Source organism: Mercenaria mercenaria, chromosome 6, assembly GCF_021730395.1.
Source record: "Mercenaria mercenaria strain notata chromosome 6, MADL_Memer_1, whole genome shotgun sequence".
NCBI classification, from domain to species: Eukaryota; Metazoa; Mollusca; class Bivalvia; order Venerida; family Veneridae; genus Mercenaria; species Mercenaria mercenaria.
The window spans coordinates 63,969,531-63,989,080 of NC_069366.1; the positions used below are offsets into that span (position 1 = coordinate 63,969,531).

Consider the following 19,550-nt stretch of genomic DNA (forward strand, 5'->3'; position numbering starts at 1 on the left):
AAATGTCTTTCACTCATATTCCCTATTGACTTCTTGCCTATTACGACTATGCACTGGGGGAGACATGGGCATCTTCTAGTTTGAAAACGAATTGCCCTCTATTAAAGGAGGAGGGGTATATTTGAAATATTATTGTTTGATGATGGATGTCGGTCGGTCTGTAGACCAATCCAAAAGATAACTGGAGAATGCTTGGGCCAAGGACCATGAATGTTGATCGGGAGATTTGGCATGACCAGCAGATGTGTGTTTGTTTGTTTGTTTGAGGTTTAACGCCGTTTTTAACAGTATTTCAGTCATTAACGATGGGAAGTTAACCTAATCAGTGTTCCTGAATTCTGTACCAGTACAAATCTGTTCTCCACAAGTAACTGCCAACTTCCCCACATGAATTATCAGAGGTGGATAACGAATGATTTTATCAAACCGTCACAGAGAACATACGACCCCCCCCCCCCCCCCCACTACCACCACCCCGGTATCTAAATCGCGATCCCGTGATCCGTAGACCAACGCTCTCCCTACTGAGCTAAGCGGGCGGGCTTGACCAGCAGATGTCCCCTATTGATTCTGAGTTCAGTAGGTCAAATGTCAAGATTACATTGACAATAAAACTTTTTTGCCGGAAAACTAGATAATGCTTAAGTCTAAACCCCATTTTGAAACAGAAGTGATTTAAGACTCATAAATGACCCATAACTATTGATTCAAGGTCAATATGTCCAATGTCTAGTGCGCAATGACCAGATAACTTCTGTTCCTTGTCAGTTACTTCATGCAAGTATTCTACAGGCTCTTGTTATAACTAGAATCTCCAAATATCACATTATTATCAATTAGTCCCTGACCTTTGCTCACATGTACTTTTCTTCCCCTTGTTCCAGTAAAAGCAGAGAATTTTCCCATTGATTTGTTAAAAAAAAATGCTTTCAGTTAAAAAAAGATTTTGAGCAAGATTAACCAAACCTCACAAAAGTTTCAATAAGCACACGAGCTTTGCTCATGTATTATTTTATCTCCTTTGACAGAGTGAAACAGAGGTTCACCCCTTATTTGGTAAAACAAAGTTGAAAATGCTTATTCATTAAAAGTAGTTTAACTAGAATCACCAAACTTAAGCAAAATGTTCATGACCATTACCAGAAGCTGTCAACCGCTGCTCACATCAGTCCTCTCAGTGCTTTGATTTATTTTTTTAATAGAATATTTATTTATTATGTAGATCTACTCACACAGCGTATACATTTGTATGCTTAATGAAAATCGCATACAATCAAAACAGACTGAGATTCAAACTTGTCCTTTGATGGTGTCTAGGGGTACGGATCCGTACCACTAGAATTTGATTCTAGAGGTACGGCTGTAGACAAGTCTCTTACTAATGCGGTCGTGTATCTTTTTTAAAGATAATTCTTGTTTGCAATAAAACACACACACACACACACACACACACACACACACACACAAACGCACCTTTATATTTTTTCACTTTTGGAAATAAATTGTACGCACGTGCATCAGTGCCCAGCTACGCGCCTGCCGTTGTAAAATCATAAAACTGCTGCAGGTCAGATGACTAACAAAAAAATGGAGAGGTAAACATCTAGATTTAATCAGGGCACGACACTATTTTACAAGTTTATGTGTATGAATACATATATTTAGATGAACGAATTACCAATTCTATACTTGTATATTCAATTTGATAGGCTGATGAATTACAGTGCTATTGGAATAATATACATTCAGTACAATAATTATTTGTACCGAAAAACTAATTCATGTACTAATAAACATTGATAATGTGGCAGTTGACCTCAATACAATCGCTTTACAATAGATCTGTGACGGATTATTTTGAGGCCTAATTGGGGTAGGTAGGTCGGATTTTTTTCATTTCTATTAATAAGGGAGACTTTTCGGAAATTATTTGTGTGTCAAAAAAAAAAAACAAGGGGGGAACCAGGGTGGGTGGTGGGGCGGGGTAGCTAAACCACCAAATATGCTATTTACGTTATTCATAAAAACCTGTCAATTTACAGAACGACCAGAACGCATCAGACGCATCCATTGAATTGTTTTCAAAAATAAATACAAATAAGGCGGGGTGTGTGTGTGTGTGGTGTGTGTGTGTGTGGAGGGGGGGGGAGGTGTTATGCCTTTAGAGCATCACTAAGTTTATTTCTAATATCACTGACTATGTTTAGAGCATTAGAGCATACATTAAAACTAACTATGTTTAGAGCATAAATTAAAAGTGCTTTTTTGCAACTTTTGTGAAAAATATTGAAAATATTATTCTCCAAGGTCATATACACATTTTTTGTCGGGCAGGTAGGGATACCGGAACAAACACTTTCAGTACGCCTAATAACACAATTATACGTTTATTGAAAATCAACATATATAACATCTAAGGAAAAACGTTGATGTTTTCCTTTAATATTTTAGAGAAATTCACCGAAAATGAAAGTCGGATAACAGAAAGTAATATACACGTATCGGTGAAATGAGTCATCAAACAGAGTTGGAGAAAAAGAAATACAGAAACTGGGTGAGAGGTGGACTGGCGTATAAATACCTTAAAGAAGGTATAAAAGGATTTGCTGATGACGTGGTTGGAGAAGAACACAGGAGAATTAATCAGGATGTCATATCTGGACGCACCTGTAACGAGTGCAGCATTAGAAACCTGCGACCACTGCATACCTGTCAAAAGGATCATGCCAGCAGATACAAATGTCCTTGGGGTCAGAACAACTGTAACTGTACGTGTACTACAAAGAAAAAACGATGTCCTAATAAAGTATGCGACGCTGTTATGGAAGAAATTCTAAAAAATCACGGATCGGCACCGCCTACACCAAACTGGAAAAATATAGATATACAGAAGTGGTGTTCGGATCCTTGGGAGATGGCCAAATGTTTCATCAACGCGCCGGGTTATGCAGACAAGTCTACAGCAGACGATATTGACATTGCAGGGTTACTTCATGTTTTCATCAACAATATCGGTCACAAAACACACTTGTCCGACAAGATAAACAATGGCAATATATTTCTAAAGGTTCGTATCGTGAACTCGTATTTCTTTTTAATAGATTCTTGTCAGTCCTACCAAAATGTCCGACAAGGTTACTAAAATCTAGCAGGGGCTATTCAGCTAGGCAAATAATCTGTAACTGTTAATATCCCATAAATCTCCATGGTCTGCTGTGCTAACCAACATCCTCACATTAATTACCTGCTATTTGACCTTATCTTACATGAATTACCGACCACAAGTTTTATGCCTTTTTACTAATCGGCAGAAATTTATAGAAGTCTTATATTGTTGTCTACAAAGCAAGGAATGTTTTTGTTTTTTTTTTCATCATTTCCAAAGAGCTATAAAATAAATTTAATCATATTTATTACTTTTTACAGGTGAGTAATAATATATTTTTTGTCTATATCAGTTATGTTCTTGAAACAAAATTTATCTGGAAAAACAATTAGAAGTACAGTACAGTTATTGTCGAGAAAGTTTTTTTTATTATTATACACAATAAAACTAAGAAAATTAGTATAGGTCTCTACCTGTTTCACTAGAGGGTTTATAGTTTTACTACTTCCACCAGTTTGTCTGTCCATGCTTTAATACGCATCGGTACTTATGCTGCTACAGGAGACGATACATAATATTGAATTCAATTTATTCGCTAATTCTTATTTAGTGATTATAACTTCTTTTAGGTGGCTTAATTCCGTCTACCAGAATGTCCTTCTAATGGCAGCATTCGCTGAGTTATCTTCCCACATGATTTGATAGGTGTCGCTACGGGCGAATAGGTCCTATCATGCGTATACTCTCGGCTTTTATCATAGTTAAACTCTTTTTCTTAACCTTTCATGCATTTGACAGCTGAATAAAAAAGTAATTAAAGTATTAAAAAAAATCTAATCGTGTAATGTATCAATATAATCTATTTGGATAGCTGTTTCTTCTGTTTTTAACATAAAATTTAAAGCCTGGTAAAATTTCATCATTTCAAAATGCAGGCTTGTAATATAAACTGAAATTATTATTGTAGCTTTAATTTAAGCGAGTCACATTCCGTACAAATTTATAAGCAAAGTGGGGCTAGCTATAGTAGCTAGTTGAAAAATATTGCTAAATTTTACCCCTGAATGGAAGCTTTGTTTCAAATAGACAATGGTTTTCTCTGGAAACATTTAGTTTGCATAAAATTGCCTATCCATTGGCTGCATACTGATTGTTACCATAAAAATGTACATGCCATGTGTCCTGTTAACTCTAGGGGGTTCAAGAATATGTCCTTGAAGCAGACTTAACACTTCCTGCTCCCACTTAGGTGTTAAATATAGGTCAGATGTTAATGTAATGTGTATAATAAGTTTTCTTAATACATTGCAATTTGAAATAATGTCTAATATGTCTCACATTTGTTTTTATTTTTAAAGCTTCACAGATTTGTGGTATGTGTATTATAAATCCTACGGGTGTTTTTATTAAATGTAGAGATTTATATTTTCACTTTATGTGGGCAAGTTGCTGGAACTGAATTGACTGAAAATTAAAGAGGCAGCATCATAAAATTAAATTAACACGTGGTATGTCAACTTGTCAATAGAGATCATTTATGCCTCATGGATGATATTTTCATGAAATATATGAGAAAACACCTATAATAAATTAATTGGGCTGATGGAAAATTGAAGGGACATCTTATCACAAGAGTATAATTATATTCTAACATTTTACAGTAATTATTATTATAATTTCTATATTATTCAAGATCTCATTGCATTAAACGTGTATGCAGATCTTCCGATTAATTTGTAACTTTAGGAATATATACTGTCTAGTATACTGATCCTTATTCTAAGAATATAGTCTGAATACTTGTACAATGATAAAATGACTTTCCAAGGAGGCATTTCAATATTGAAAAATACTTTAAAGCTAAATAATAGTATTTATTGTCACAATTAACAAACATAACAATCATACAGTCCATATATAAACTGACACACAGAAAATGCACTTTAAAACAGTCCTTACAGCTAGCCTCACAGAGTATCAATAAATATAAATAAAGCTCTTTCCTCAATTGCTCAAGGGATAAACAGCTGAATTTTGATAACATAATCGGATATTTTCCAAATCTACTAATATAGTCTGAAGTGACAGCGACTATATAATGTAAATTATGTAAACAAAATTTTCTAGGACCTATTCGCATGTAGCGCCACCTATACGCGCACCTGTTTAATCAGGGGAATTAACTGACCGATATCGCCCATTGTTTCAATAAGTGTAATCGGCGTGAAGTTGGCAGTACAGCAGTAGCAGCAGTAGCAGCAGTTAACTGCTCCTACTGCCAGCAGTTACATCAGTTAACTGCCGCTACTGCCAGCAGTACGGGCAGTTAACTGCTGCTACTGCCAGCAGTTACAACAGTTAAATTGTTTGTACTACCACAAGTGAAGTGCTGCTATTGCCATGAGTTATTACTCGGTTTTAAAGTTAGCGGTGCTTTATACTTTTTTAATGGAACGGTCTGCAATTTGGATAGTGTTTGCAAATACAATATAGTAGTATAGATTTATTTTGTATAATAATTAATTTTACCAACAAAAAGATGAACCGCCTAAATAGCTGTGATATTATGGTAGGTATAAGCAGTGCTTGTATATCCATCAGTATTTTAATCAATATAAATTTTCATCTTTAAATTCTTTAATACAGTGTTATGTAAAGCCGCAACAGATCAAACGAAATTATATGGAAGTCTAATGCGTATTATCATATTTTTTTAGAAGTAAGTACAAAATATTTTATATAATGCACAATGGATGTGATGCATGCATGTGCAAATCAAATTATTTATATTTTTATGAAATTCTTGGCTAAAAAATATTGTACTGTGGACTCTGACGAATTAGCTGGCGAAACTTACCAATAATGAAAATTATGCATGGTATTTTGCGTTAAGATGAAAAGAAAAATAGAAAACATACACTAGTAAGTGAAAGAATGAATTAATTTTATCGCACATAAAAGGTTAATAAAAATGAATTGACAGAGTACAGAGTCCCAACCGCTTACGGGACAATACTCCACGCAAAAACAACACCATTTTATTTAGACAGGAAGTGAATATACATTTGTAATAAAACACGGCTGATTTACAAAATTGAGACGAGCCTATAAATTGAACTCTCAAATGTCAAATCAGTTTATAGTGTAGTGTATTTAACTCTTGAGTTTTGGCCTTTACTATGATGTAATTACCTCCCCAGATTGTATTTTAAGAAACTGAAAGTAGAAAATCCCGCGCTTTTCTAAATTGCAAGGGATGGTTTCGAATTTGGCCCGGCACGTTTTCTAAATAAAATGAGTACATGTGTTTTATAGGCATATATATTCAAATAGTTATTTTTAATGATAACTGAAGTAAAAATACAAACAATAGTTTGAATAAAGTTGTTGTGTGCTAAAATCGAATTTTACCAGCTCCCGACTGAAAATTGAAAAGCGAGGAAGATTATGCAAAACAGGAAAGGACAATTATCCATCCATGTATTCATTCATGTACATTGTACAGATTAACATCATGACTGTAAAATCAGAGAGAAGTTTGGGGTTTCCCCAGCTCCGCCCCAGACCTTGACTTTTGGATCGGACGGGTGGCCGTTGTAGAGGGGGTCGTCCCCCACCCGGCACGGGTGGCCGCCATTCGGGAAAACTCTTGTTGGGAGGAACCCGGGTGAGGTGTGAGGCGGGGGGTGGCCTGAAATGCTTACAGCAGTTAATAGGAGGACCCTACGGGACCTTGACTTTGGGACGGGACCGGGTGGCCGTTGTAGAGGGTGACGGTGTATGGGGGGCCAGCATAGCGGCTACCCCGGGAAAACTCTTGTTTACCCGTGAGCGGGTCTCAAACTTGGTCCGAGGCCGTTTCTGGAGATTGTCACATTTTTCAGTTTGGGCACCCCCAGCTCCGCCCCAGACCTTGACTTTTGGATCGGACCGGGTGGCCGTTGTAGAGGGGGTCGTCCCCCACCCGGCACGGGTGGCCGCCATTCGGGGAAAACTCTTGTTTGGGAGGAACCCGGGGTGAGGTGGGGCGTTGTTTCCAAGGATAACTCTTGTTTTTAGGAACTCGGAGCTGAATGCCGCTTGAGTGGTTTTCTTTCAGCAGTAAATACACCAGAAATATATTCGAAACTGGTAAATTGCTCTCGTTGGCTGTAACAGGAGCCTTGTTATTTGCTGTCATAAGCATTTTACTGCTAGCAGTAAGAGGAGCCTTGTAAACATTTAATCGCTGGTAGTTACATGTAAAAAAACTGGTATACTGGTCTCATAAACCATTTGACTGCTGCCAGTAACACATAGAAAACTCAAAAACTGCTTTCATTGGTCATTTCACTGCTGGAAGTGACATGCTCTCATTACAGTGTACCGTTTGGACAATTGAATCTTAAACCGCGATGTACGATGTTACGATGACGAAAATGCGATGGCACGATGATGAAACAACGATGGTTCGATGGTGAAAACGCGATAACACGATGGTGAAATGTCGATGTAATATCGCGTTTTCATCATGGTACCATCGCGTTTTCACCATCGTGCCATCGCGTTTTCATCATCGTACCATCGCATTATCACCATCGTACCATCGCGTTTTCACCATCGTGTCATCGCGTTTTCACCATCGTACTATCGCATTTTCACCATCGTACCATTGCATTCCGGTGGTCATGCGCAGTGGTACAGTTTATATATCAGTAAAATACAGGCTTTATACAATCTCATTTTCACATTGCACTATATACCTTCTACATCCTAACAAGAATAAGCTGAGTTTGAATTATATCATGTGACTATTACACCCAGCTTTTTATTTACTTTCATGTATACGTAAAATACAAAGGACGTGGCCTTGAAGGTTTTACACAGTTTTAATGAACTGAGCACTGAACATTTTGTAAAACATATTGCAAAACAGCAGAATCTAAATGGTAAATTTCTTCTCACAAAATACATTGAGATACATTCATCTATTGTTGACAAAAAGTACAAGTGCACGGGACTAAGCATTTCCATCCGGAAGGCGATGGTACGATGGTGAAAACGCGATGGTACGACGGTGAAACCACGATGGTACGATGATGATAACGCGATGGCACGATGGTGAAAACGCGATGGTACGACGGTGAAACCACGATGGCACGATGGTACGATGATGACAACGCGATGGCACGATGGTGCGATGGTGAAAACGCGATGGTACCATGAGGAAAACGCTATATTACATCGACATTTCACCATCGTACCATCGCGATTTCATCATCGTGTCATCGCGTTTTCACCATCGTACCATCGTTGTTTCATCATCGGGCCATCGCGCCATCGCGTTTTCGTCATTGTATCATCGTGCATCGCGGTTTAGAATTATATAAAAAGTCACGATTGTCCTAACGGAACACCGTGTCTCATAGACCATTCTGCTGGCAGAAACAAAGAGACGGGAGAGACTTGTTAACCATTTAACTGCTGGTATTACATAGTTTATAGGAGAATTTAAGGGTAAATGGGACAATTTCCTATAGGGCAAAAACTTTTTTTTTTCTTTAAACATTGTATACTTACTGAGAATCAAGTTTAGAACGAAAATATGTATTAAAATCATAGGTACCCAGGCTTGATCCTGAATTTTCTGCCCTTGAAAGTCGGTTTCAAGGGCAGAAAATTCTTGATAGAAATAGATTAAGAACGCTTCAATGATCTTTAAACGATACGGACAAATGTATAAGCGGGAAGGGTAGGTTTTACGGCCTATTACACATCTGAAGGAAACTTGTAAAACTGATTTTAATAACACAATTTAACTGCTGGCAGTATTATGTGTAGGACACTGACAAAATAAATACCTTATGTCATTCTCATCATCTGGTAATACAGCTTTATTAAATGTTATAATTGCTGGCAGTAGTAGCAGTTAACTGGTGTTAGTAAACACGATCAATTGCTGTAACTAGTGGTAGTGAACTGCGACAGGCAATAAACTGCTGTAACTGCTGGCAGTAGCAGCAGTTAACTGCTGTAACTGCTGGCAGTAGGAGCAGTTAACTGCTGCTACTGCCAGCAGTTACAGCAGTTTACTGCTCCTACTGCTGCTACTGCTGTACTGCCAACTTCACGCCGATCAAATAATGCAATTTTGATGAAACTTTCTGTAGTATATGTTATGAAAAACATCAGGTGAAAATGCATGCATTTTGTTTTTACCTAGTTATGCAAATGTAAGAAACTGTATCCTGAAATGACTTAATAAGAAGTACATGGTAGGTTATTGTTACTTGCTATACTGATAGGAGGCACATCATTTAATTTTTGCAATTTTTGTACCTTGTCATAAGAAAACTTAATAAAACAGCTCTTGCAATAAATTGAAAAGCATTAGAGATAGATCAGTTAAGGGACTTTTTTTACAGAATGAGTACACACATAAGGCATTTGACCATTCCTGTGGGAAAATTATGAAATTATGCGATAATTTTAAAAGTATTTTGGTTGTATAAAAATAGGGGATATTGAGAAGATAGTGACATTTATGCTCCCATGTATTTTAGCATGTCTTCTTGCACAATAGTACAAATATGGGCAGTTCTGTCTTTATTCCAAAATGTACCTTTAAATTGATAGGGAACAGATCTTGAGCGAAACGATAAAAATCGGGATCGATCCATTTTCGTTAACATGCGATATACCGAATGATATATTTACTGTCGACTTGAAAATTGTGTCCTACGGTCCGTGCCATTATCAGACAGTTCTTTTTAAATGTTATGTTTGATCGATTCCAGTTGAGGCAGTGCTTATATAATCATGACATAATTGTTTTCTTTTCTAAAGGTCAAGTAACACTTAGGATTAACTTACAGCATGTTACCATATATTTTTCTGTGAAATTTTAGTTGTCTCTTCATAGAAAACTGTTAAAGACCTGCTCCGCTACTATTCAAATTCTTTTGTGTGTATGCAACCTATGATTACAATAGGTAACAGCTGTAACGGCCACGTGCCACACTTTAGCACGCAAAACCACAGGTATTTAATATAGAATTTTAAAAATAGACTCAATTTTGACAGGAGTCACTGTTCATAGTCAGGATTTTCATGCTTTTGTCAGTGGCAATTCAAGGTTAAAAGGTAGCACGGGAGCAGGGCTTTAACTGTTACCTATTGTAATCATGGGTTGCATACACACAGAAGACATTTCTCTCTGTTTTGCAATATCATTGAAATTGAAATACTACATGCTGTATTTCTGATTTATAATTTAAACTTTTAAAAAGCAACGCTAAATTATGTTCTGAGCAAATAAAGGCCAATTTTGTCAGAAAGTGTTAACTTTCTAGGTAAAATAAATGCTGTTTGTAATTATTACATTCAAAGTATTACTGGGCCTTTAAACTATTACTCCAATATGAACTGCTAATTGTAAAGATTATTTTATTAACTTTCATAGGTTCATATGTATTACTTGAATTTCAAGTGTGTGAAATTTCCTACAACATTTCATTCAAAATACAACAATTGTATCTTTTTCTTGATTCCTCAAGCAATAAAACCACCTGACCTAATGTTCATCTCAATGTCATAAGCTGACCATGGAGAAGAGTGCCGGTAATTTGATAGGGCTATTAAAAGCCGATCTAAAGATGCTATCTGTAACTCTCTGGCATTCCATGTTATTATAATTTCACGCCAATCATTAACCCTCTGACCAGAAATTTTATTATAGTTTGTTGCATTCTCTTCCTCCAATGGATGCTTTTTGCCATATTTTAAATAATGACTAACTTGACAGCTTAATGACTTTAATGCCACAGCCTGATAATAACTTAAGTTCCTCAGCCTATTCATGACTTAAGTTACTTGCTAAATCATGATTTTAGTGTTAAAGCCACCTAATAACTTTAGTTTGACAGTATGTTCATGAGTATAGTGTCACATGGTGAATATGATTACTTCCATCGCCTTTCCACTTCCTGATGTTAGTCACAGACACTTTGGGTCAGGATCGTCGTTCGTGCTTTAGCCTGATCATGAGTTTTGGCTGCATTTCAGAGACGCGGTTGTTCCTTTCGATCTACAAATGACATGGTTTACCTTTTTACTTGTTAGCAATAATACTTTGCTAAATTCCCATTACTGCCCTTTTTTTGTAAACCGTAAGTAACAAAACCATAAGACAATATTTGTTTCTTCAGACTCTACAAAGAAGAAATGAATTATTCCATTCGCCGACCATGGAATTGGAAGACTTAATGTTGGATAAATGTATAGATGACATCCTAGCAATTCTTGAGGATGAAAAAGAATTGAAAGCAAGGCATGATTCCCAAGAAGCAGTCTTAAAACTCAAACAGGTATGTTGTCATGCACAACAAGACGAAACTATTGTTATATGATGGAATAACTGCCAAGGAAAACTATAATTCTATAACGAGATTTATTCGTTTTTACAGTCAAACCTGTATTAGGCATCCAGAAATAGGATCGACACAACCTAGCCACTAAACGTATGTGGCTGCTCAGGTTTAAATTAGAACAAAAATATTTTGGAAGGTTTGATACTTCTGACAATTAAAAACAAGGACAAAAGTCCAACAGGAACAGCCATATACAGAGACCGCTGCCGCACATACAGCACTGTGGCTAGTTAATACATTTGAAAGCTTAATCAAGTTCTGCTGTTTTACTTCTATTAAAAATAATCTAGAATTTTCATATTAAGCAACCAAATACACGAATTATTACATATCATTTTTATATTCTTCATGAGTCCTTTTTTTGCAACTATTCTGCTTGCCAATATTCAAATTCATACAAAAACAAACAAACGTTATTCATGGTATTACAATATTAACCGATGTAATTCTGTTGTCAGTTGAAGCAAGAGAACTTTATCATTACCACATACAACGAGGTCGATGTTTGCAGAGATGCTCTAACATCCATTACCAACGAAAAAGAAGAATTGAAACAAACGATTCAAGATGCTAAAGACGACATTGCTATGAAACAATCAGAAGCTACTGAAGCAATAGGTGAGGAGACAAAGAAAGTTCTGCGTGCCGCTTTGGGAGAATCAGACAATCAGAATGAGACACTATATGAAAGAGTTGGGCGGCTTGAATCAGATCATTTGGTTACAAAACAGGTAACTACTTCACTGTATGTTATATACAGTACAATCGCGGTCCTACGAAAAGCCAGGGGACCGGCCGTTTTTTTCGTAATATCGCATTTTCGTTCGAGCGCAGCATAGGAAATTTCGCTATACAGCATCTTAATATTTACACATTGTAACCCGTGATATCTAAATATGTGATTTTCGTATCGGAGTACATGTATACCAATTTTATATGTACTTCTGGGTTTTCTACAGATCTTATTCCAATCTGAGCTCAGATGGTATCTTGAATCTAAAACGTGTTGTTTTTTTCTTCAATTTTTATTCACTGTACATGAAATATATACAAGGTACATTATTGCACGAGAAAAAAATCGCAATTGCATATACCGTTTCAGCTACCCTTCGCTGAATTTTTCGGAATAATAAAACGACAGTTTACAGATGATCAGGACTTAAATATTTTTTTATCTTCTACATGCAGTGAATGTTTGAGGCGTATAGATATCAAAGCAAGTGTGACTGGTATGCCATCGATCTGATAGTTAAAGGAGAAAAGAACTACTAACTTGTGTCATAGTGTACAGCGTTTGTTTCGGATTTAATTACTAAGTTTTCTCACTTTAATTACTGTTTACACCCAGCTAATTGATAGTGACATTTTCCACTCTAAAGCGTTTTTCACGCCATTATGGAAGGTGTGAAAACTTAGACGATACAGGTATTCGTAAAATCGCAACTAAAACAAGTTGAAAACAGGCTTAAATGGCATAACAAAACATTCGTAGGAGCGCATTTTTCGAAAAATTGCGTTTTCTTAAAACCGCGACTTGTAACATTTAAATAAGAAGGAAAGCAGCCGGGACCACAACATATTTTCGTAGTATACCGGTATTTCGTTAAATTGCGATTCGTAGCACCGCGAATGCACTGTATGTACTATACGGAATATGCTGAGTACTTGTCAGTAATTAGTTCCATTTTGTAGCGACATGTACATCTTAGTACAATTTAATATGTATTGTATTTTCTACGGAGAATATTTACTTCCAGAGATCGAAACGTTGTCATTGTATTTCAGCGGCTTACAACACTGGAGGGTAGAGCAGACAAACTGGAAACAATACGTCAAAATCACCAGAAACAGTTAGACTATGTGGAAGGAAAACAAGGTAATTATGTAACATACATGAAGTTTTAGTAGTTCACAGTTCCGTTCCGTGTTTACTTATTCGTTCGAACTTGAATTCATGTAAAGGCTCACCGTATCCAGCTAACATTAATACTATCATATATTATTTGCAGAAGCTATGGTATTTTATTTTTCAAAAATCGGTCACTGTTTGTTTCATAAATGGTCAATAAAGGAATTTTCTGACAGATTTGTTTATAAGTTATAAGTGAGCCAGTGGTACAATAGTTTAAAGGTTGGGCTACGTTTTGATTCGCTTATATAATGGTACTGGTTCTAGCAGTAATCGGAGGAACGTGGAGTTAATTACTTATTCCCTATTCAGAATTCCTTATTGCCGATTCGCAGTAAATGTTTTCTGCCTGTAGGCCAGCAAACTTGCTTGTAACTTATTCAAACATTCTTTTTCATCACGATTTAGGAGTAATTCATCAAAACACAGAAATATTTGATAAACGAATAACATCTTTACCAGTATTTAGAGATGGTACATAAAAAATTCAAATATATCTTTACATATCTTTTTCAGAGTGATAGCTAAGTGCATCAATTTACTAAATACATCTATGATTTTCCTGTTCTCTACGTAAAAGTAATAATATTTGATACTTAAAAATGACTTCATCAAAATATCTGAGGCAAAATGGACAACTCTTGTATTGACCGTTTTTCAATGACTTTAGGATTTCCCCATTTATAGTCTTATCAAAAGTCTTCATAGCTAAGTGAATTCAATAGAGTACAGTGTAAGTGTAGTCTACTTTCAACACTTTGAAAGAGCCTATACTGAACTTCGTTTTGTCTTATTAAAGTCAAAATCCAAGACTAGGCAAGAGTCTAAAATTCATAAAAAAAAATCTGAGTGAAAGAAAATGGCATGCTCTTTATTATAAGCTTAACAAAACCATACCAAAAATTTACCCGAAAGAAGATATTTAAGGTTTAATATATACTCTATGTGTAAACTGTTCAAGTTGAAAATCTGAAGTGACCCGCTTACATTGTTTACAACAATGAATAAAACACCTTATAGTTTATTTAAGGTAGTTGACCTGTAACGAAAATCATCAAATTAAGTAATCTCCATATACTTTTTCAGCATTTATTCGTTTTTCCTGGAAAGCAATAATCGTGATACATGTAGTTCCATCCGGAGAGTGTTGAATTGCTTAAAATACATTGCAGAGAGTCAGCTCCTTTAAAATGTTTTAATTAAAACCAAAGCTTTAAAATGTGTAATTTCCTTTGATGATAATGACTTTTTGTGTTACATTATTTGCAGCAAAGTACTCTTGAATAGTTAGAGAAATGCTTCAAAGTGACTAAAGCGTAAGGAGCACTTTTCAAAATGATTCAATGAAATGATGAATATAACTAGCTTCGCTACGTTACTACACAGATCTGATACCAATTTAACTTTTTTCAATAATTTCTAATCGTTGGATGTATACATTAATGATTTTACATTTTGATATATAAATTTTGTATTTACTAATGTATCATCATTGAGAGCAATAAATAATTTTGGGTTAAAGATCAAAAATTAATAACGTTTCTTAATGTCGTAAAATTAGTTTATTTAAAAGTAATACTAAAGCTTCTTTCAGGGCCTCACTAGAACTAATATTATGGAAAAAAAAAGCACTGATTTCAAAGCGGCCCCTGAAAGACCAACATATCTGCAGGTCTAATTTCCAGAAACTTTCCAGTTCAAGTAAAGTAACTATATGTTACTATATAAGCATCATGCATCATACATATATGAACACACGGTGAGTAAACTAGTCAACATATTTTGCTAATTTATAAATCGTCGAGGCATGTCCAAAGAGGGATCATAGACTAACTATTTTGAAACAGTGATTTTGAAACGTTGTTTCTTTTCCAGCACTTCAGAATGGCTTGGTGAAATTATATCAGCAGCATTATGTAAAAACATCTACTTCACCTTTGAAGTCCAGAGAGAATGACATAAGCATAAATGAGGTTTATGTTTCACCACAAATGGCAGTCAAAGAACAAACAACATCAAATGATGGAGAAGACAGAAAAGTACAAATGCGCACGCCTGAAAGAAAATATATACATGGATATCATGAAATATTTCGAACAAAGGGACAAAAACATAAAGCTGTTTATATAGTGGGTGATGCTGGAACTGGGAAAAGTTCTTTCTGTAAAATGATGATTCAGAACTGGTGCACTGCTTTTACAGATAATTCAGTCAATATTGTTACTGGCAGTAAGCGTGACAATTCTATGGAGTCTGGTACTGGAGCTACTTATGAAGTTATATATACACGTGACAAGGAATTATCGTCTGAATATTCATGTCCGTCCACGTCAGACACAAGTGACAGTGAATGGTCGACTGTATCTACGTCAGAATCTGAATCAGATGATGACTCTCAATACAGTGGTGATCAAACTTCAAATGCTGACGATGGAGATATCAATGAGATTAGACATTTTGATTTTCTTTTCTTCGTACCCTTGCAGAATATGTCTGGACTAAGCGATATAACTGAAATGATCAAAGCGATTGTTACAGACGCCGGTCTGGCGTCAACTGACATGATAGACGGAATACTTGAGCAAGAATCGGAACGTTGTCTTATCGTTGCAGACGGACTGGATGAATGGACTATTCCAAAAGATAAATATCGTTTATCACATGTCAGTTATGGTTTGCCAAAAAGAGACAGAGCAAAACATGCAACGGTCATTACACTTTCTAGACCGTCAGCTAAAGGAATACTCAACATGAAGTCTTCGGAATATGATAAAAAAGTGGAATTCTTAGGAATTAATATTAGATCAGTCAAATGTTTTATTGAAAAATACCTGTCAAAGTCTAACAATAAAGGTATATCTTCAAGACCATTAATGAAGAAAATCAAATCGGCGAAACTTAAACATCTGGAGAAAACCCCCCTACTCTTGCAACAGTTGGTATGGTTGTATTGCAACGGAAATGAAATTGGAAAGTCTATCAGTGATACAAACAGTCATATCATTAATGTTATGCTTGGATGGACACAGAACAAAGAAGAGGAAGAAACCACGGATGAAGACCAAATTGGCGATACAAATGAAGATAAAGATGAGGAGCTCCCCGGAATGTTACATAGATTTGACAGATGTGAGGCAAACAAAAGGTTTCTACTTCCGTTAGCTAGAGTTGCATTTGAAGCCATGACTTCAAAAACGGGGTCAAACACTTTCGGCCGAAATCATCTCCGAAAGAGAGCAGTGTCAAATAATTGTATAACTACAGTCATTAAGTTAGGTCTTCTGGTAGAAGAGAATTGCTTTGATCCGACAAAAGAGAACACCAGGCTTGCATTCATCCACACTTCGTATCTTGAGTTTTTCGCTGCTCTACATGTGTCTGGCCAGTATAACAAAGATCAGCGTTCAGTAAAACGAAAGACTGTTTTGGAAGAACTATTTCGAAATTGTGAATCAACTGCTGACATACTACATTTATCAAACGTTTTTAAAATGATATGTGGATTATCTCCATACATAGTATCAGACCTGTCAAAGATGATATCAGATATTGTATCTGGAGATGAAAATATGATAACATATAGAAACTTCCTTTCAATGAATTTGCGGGAGAGATCAAGCGAGGAGCTTGAACAGGTTCAGCGTCTTATGTTCGACTGTCTGTTCGAGGGAGATTCAGATGATAAACCAATGATCAGTCTGTGTGATGTTATCATAGACCGCAACACAGAGAAGTCCTTTCTCCAGAGAATAATACCGGAGAATGTGTTATCCCTTCATGCTGATTGTTGGGTCTTTGATGTACCGGCTGAGATGGTATTGTTATCCTCATTTATACAAAAAGCACCTTTAAGATGTCTTTCATTGTGTGGTGTAGATTTGATCCAGTGCGAAGATCATGCCATTGATCTTTCTATGCATGACTGTTGCCAAGTGATAATGTTTACACCAAGCACTAACAGTAACGCTGAAGATCTTGAAATATTACAGTTGAACTCATCCGATACATTGGATATCGATCTTCTGTTAAACAGCAGTATGACAGAAGTTCAATTTGAAACTCATTCGTCATATAACTTTACATACAACAAACAAGTAGATTCTGTGGTACATACCTTACGTCAGTTACGGAAACTCAGATTAGAGAAGGTAAAAATTTACACCAATGCCCTCACTGTTACACCCGAGATGAGAAACCTTGAATACATTGAACTATGGTCAGTCAGAATGAGTCTGGAAACATGGCGTACATTCATTGATAGTCTCCTTACTCTTCAACAATCTGTAACTGTACGCCTTTTTTCTTTATTTGGTATAAAAGACGATGAAAAATTTGACTATGTAAGACAGAATAAAATGTTTGAAGTGACAGAAGAAAATACATGGTATTTCAAATTTAGGACAAAGAAATAATTGTAACAAGCTCAGCATTGTCACAACTGGAAATATTGAGAACTGAAAGTGAAAGTATGACAGTATTTCTGATGGAGAAAGAATGGAAAGTGAATACATTACATTATTTTTGACTGAAAGTTAGAAGTGAAAATTTGGACAAGAGATAATATACATAAGATTTTTAAACTGCATTTCCTTTAAAATGCAACTGTTGTGAACAGATACATTTTATCATGATTCGACACTTGTACACATACTAAACGTTAATATAAATTATTATCAGTTTAATTAAGTATGTGCAGTTTAAATATCACTGTTTAATAAGACAGAAAAAAGCAATGTTTTTGTTGTGTCATATCTGTAAGAGGTTTTAAAAATTTTAAAAATGTTCATATTTATTTTCAAAATAGATTTCTGCACATGTCTGGTACCTTCTCAACATTGATAAGATGTGGAAGGTAAGATAGTGATGACAAGAGGACATAGAAATGACAGTATGAATTACTATTGCAACATCTTGTCTTTTCTATAAACTTTTAAACTTCACTGACACAACGGTAGTAAATCTGTGGAAATAGAATTCTGTGGAAATATAATCAGCGCCGTATAGTAGCTTTATGACACATGGCGGATGAAATAGTCTTGTTTTTCGAAAGAGTGAAAGAGAGTTCTGTTCTCCTTTTTTATTTGAAAAATGAAAGTAGGCCTACATTTGAAGGAATAGTGTTTATTAAGGTGTGTCTTTTTAGTTTAAACTTCAACTTTCTCAAACAACATAGCATTTTCAATGACGACGTAACAATATTAGATATATGTTTGTGCCAAGATCCATCTTTGTGGAGTGACGCCAAACTGTGTTTTGATGGCCATTATATTCTAACCGAGTATTTTCAAACAAAACAATAGAGTGTTGTCTATGCACGCGATAAAAAGAAATACAATCTCTATTGCATACTGTATATCTCTGTATTATCTTTGATTTGACGTAGTGACCTAGTATTTGACCACAGATGACCAATATTCTAACTTGACCTAGATTTCATCAAGGCAATCATCTGACTAAATTTTATGAATATCCATGTAAAATGCAGGTCCTATTTCGTACATCAGGTTTTTCTTTTATCTGACCAAGTGACCTAGTTTTTGACCATAGATGATCCATATTCAAACTCCACCTAGATTTCATATAGACAAACATTCTGATTAAATTTCATGAGGATACGGTGTAAAATGCAGCCCATATAGCATACACAAGGTTTTTCTTTGATTTTGACATAGTGAGCTAGTTTTGACCCTGACTGACCCATATTCGAACCTGATCGAGATTTTATCAAGGCAATCATTCTGACCAAAATCGTGAAGATCAACTGAAAAATAAAGCCTCTATTGCATACACAATGTTTTTCTTTGATTTGACCTAGTGACATAGTTATTTATCAGAGATGGCCAATTTTCAAACTTGGCCTAGATTTCATCAAGGCAATCATTCTGACAATATTTCATGAAGATCAGTTGAATAATTGTACAGCCTCTGTCGCATACACAAGGTTTTTCTTTGATTTGACCTAGTGACTTAGTTTTTGATCCCAGCTGACCCATATTCGAACATGACCTAGAGTTCATCAAGGCAATTATTATGACCAAATTTGATGAAGATCAATTGAAAAATACAGCCTCTATTGCAAACATAAAGTTTTTCTTTGATTTAACCTAGTGACCTAGTTTTTGACTCA

General features: G+C 35.7%; 1 protein-coding gene across 3 annotated transcripts; it reads left to right on the forward strand.

Moving 5' to 3' along the window:
* Positions 1 to 1,544: 1,544 nt before the first annotated feature.
* LOC128546095 (uncharacterized) lies at positions 1,545 to 19,177 on the forward strand. 3 transcript variants are annotated; one of them, XM_053546143.1, is made up of 6 exons: positions 1,545 to 1,595; positions 2,452 to 3,067; positions 11,293 to 11,451; positions 11,973 to 12,245; positions 13,300 to 13,390; positions 15,299 to 19,177. In XM_053546143.1, exons 2-6 carry the CDS (start codon positions 2,510 to 2,512, stop codon positions 17,833 to 17,835), a joined length of 3,618 nt encoding a protein of 1,205 aa, XP_053402118.1. In that variant the 5' UTR covers positions 1,545 to 1,595; positions 2,452 to 2,509; the 3' UTR covers positions 17,836 to 19,177. The 3 variants fall into 3 exon arrangements, with proteins under 3 accessions (XP_053402118.1, XP_053402116.1, XP_053402117.1); XM_053546141.1 differs by having other exon boundaries at positions 1,576 to 1,877; XM_053546142.1 differs by having other exon boundaries at positions 1,576 to 1,873.
* Positions 19,178 to 19,550: the final 373 nt, after the last annotated feature.

What these genes read in the sequence shown, in the direction of transcription:
- LOC128546095 (XM_053546143.1), top strand. Translation starts at nt 2,510, where the DNA reads ATGAGTCATCAAACAGAGTTGGAGAAAAAGAAATACAGAAACTGGGTG. An exon ending in CAGTCTTAAAACTCAAACAG is followed by an intron (nt 11,452 to 11,972) that starts GTATGTTGTCAT and finishes TTCTGTTGTCAG; the next exon opens with TTGAAGCAAGAGAACTTTAT. An exon ending in CTATGTGGAAGGAAAACAAG is followed by an intron (nt 13,391 to 15,298) that starts GTAATTATGTAA and finishes TTTCTTTTCCAG; the next exon opens with CACTTCAGAATGGCTTGGTG.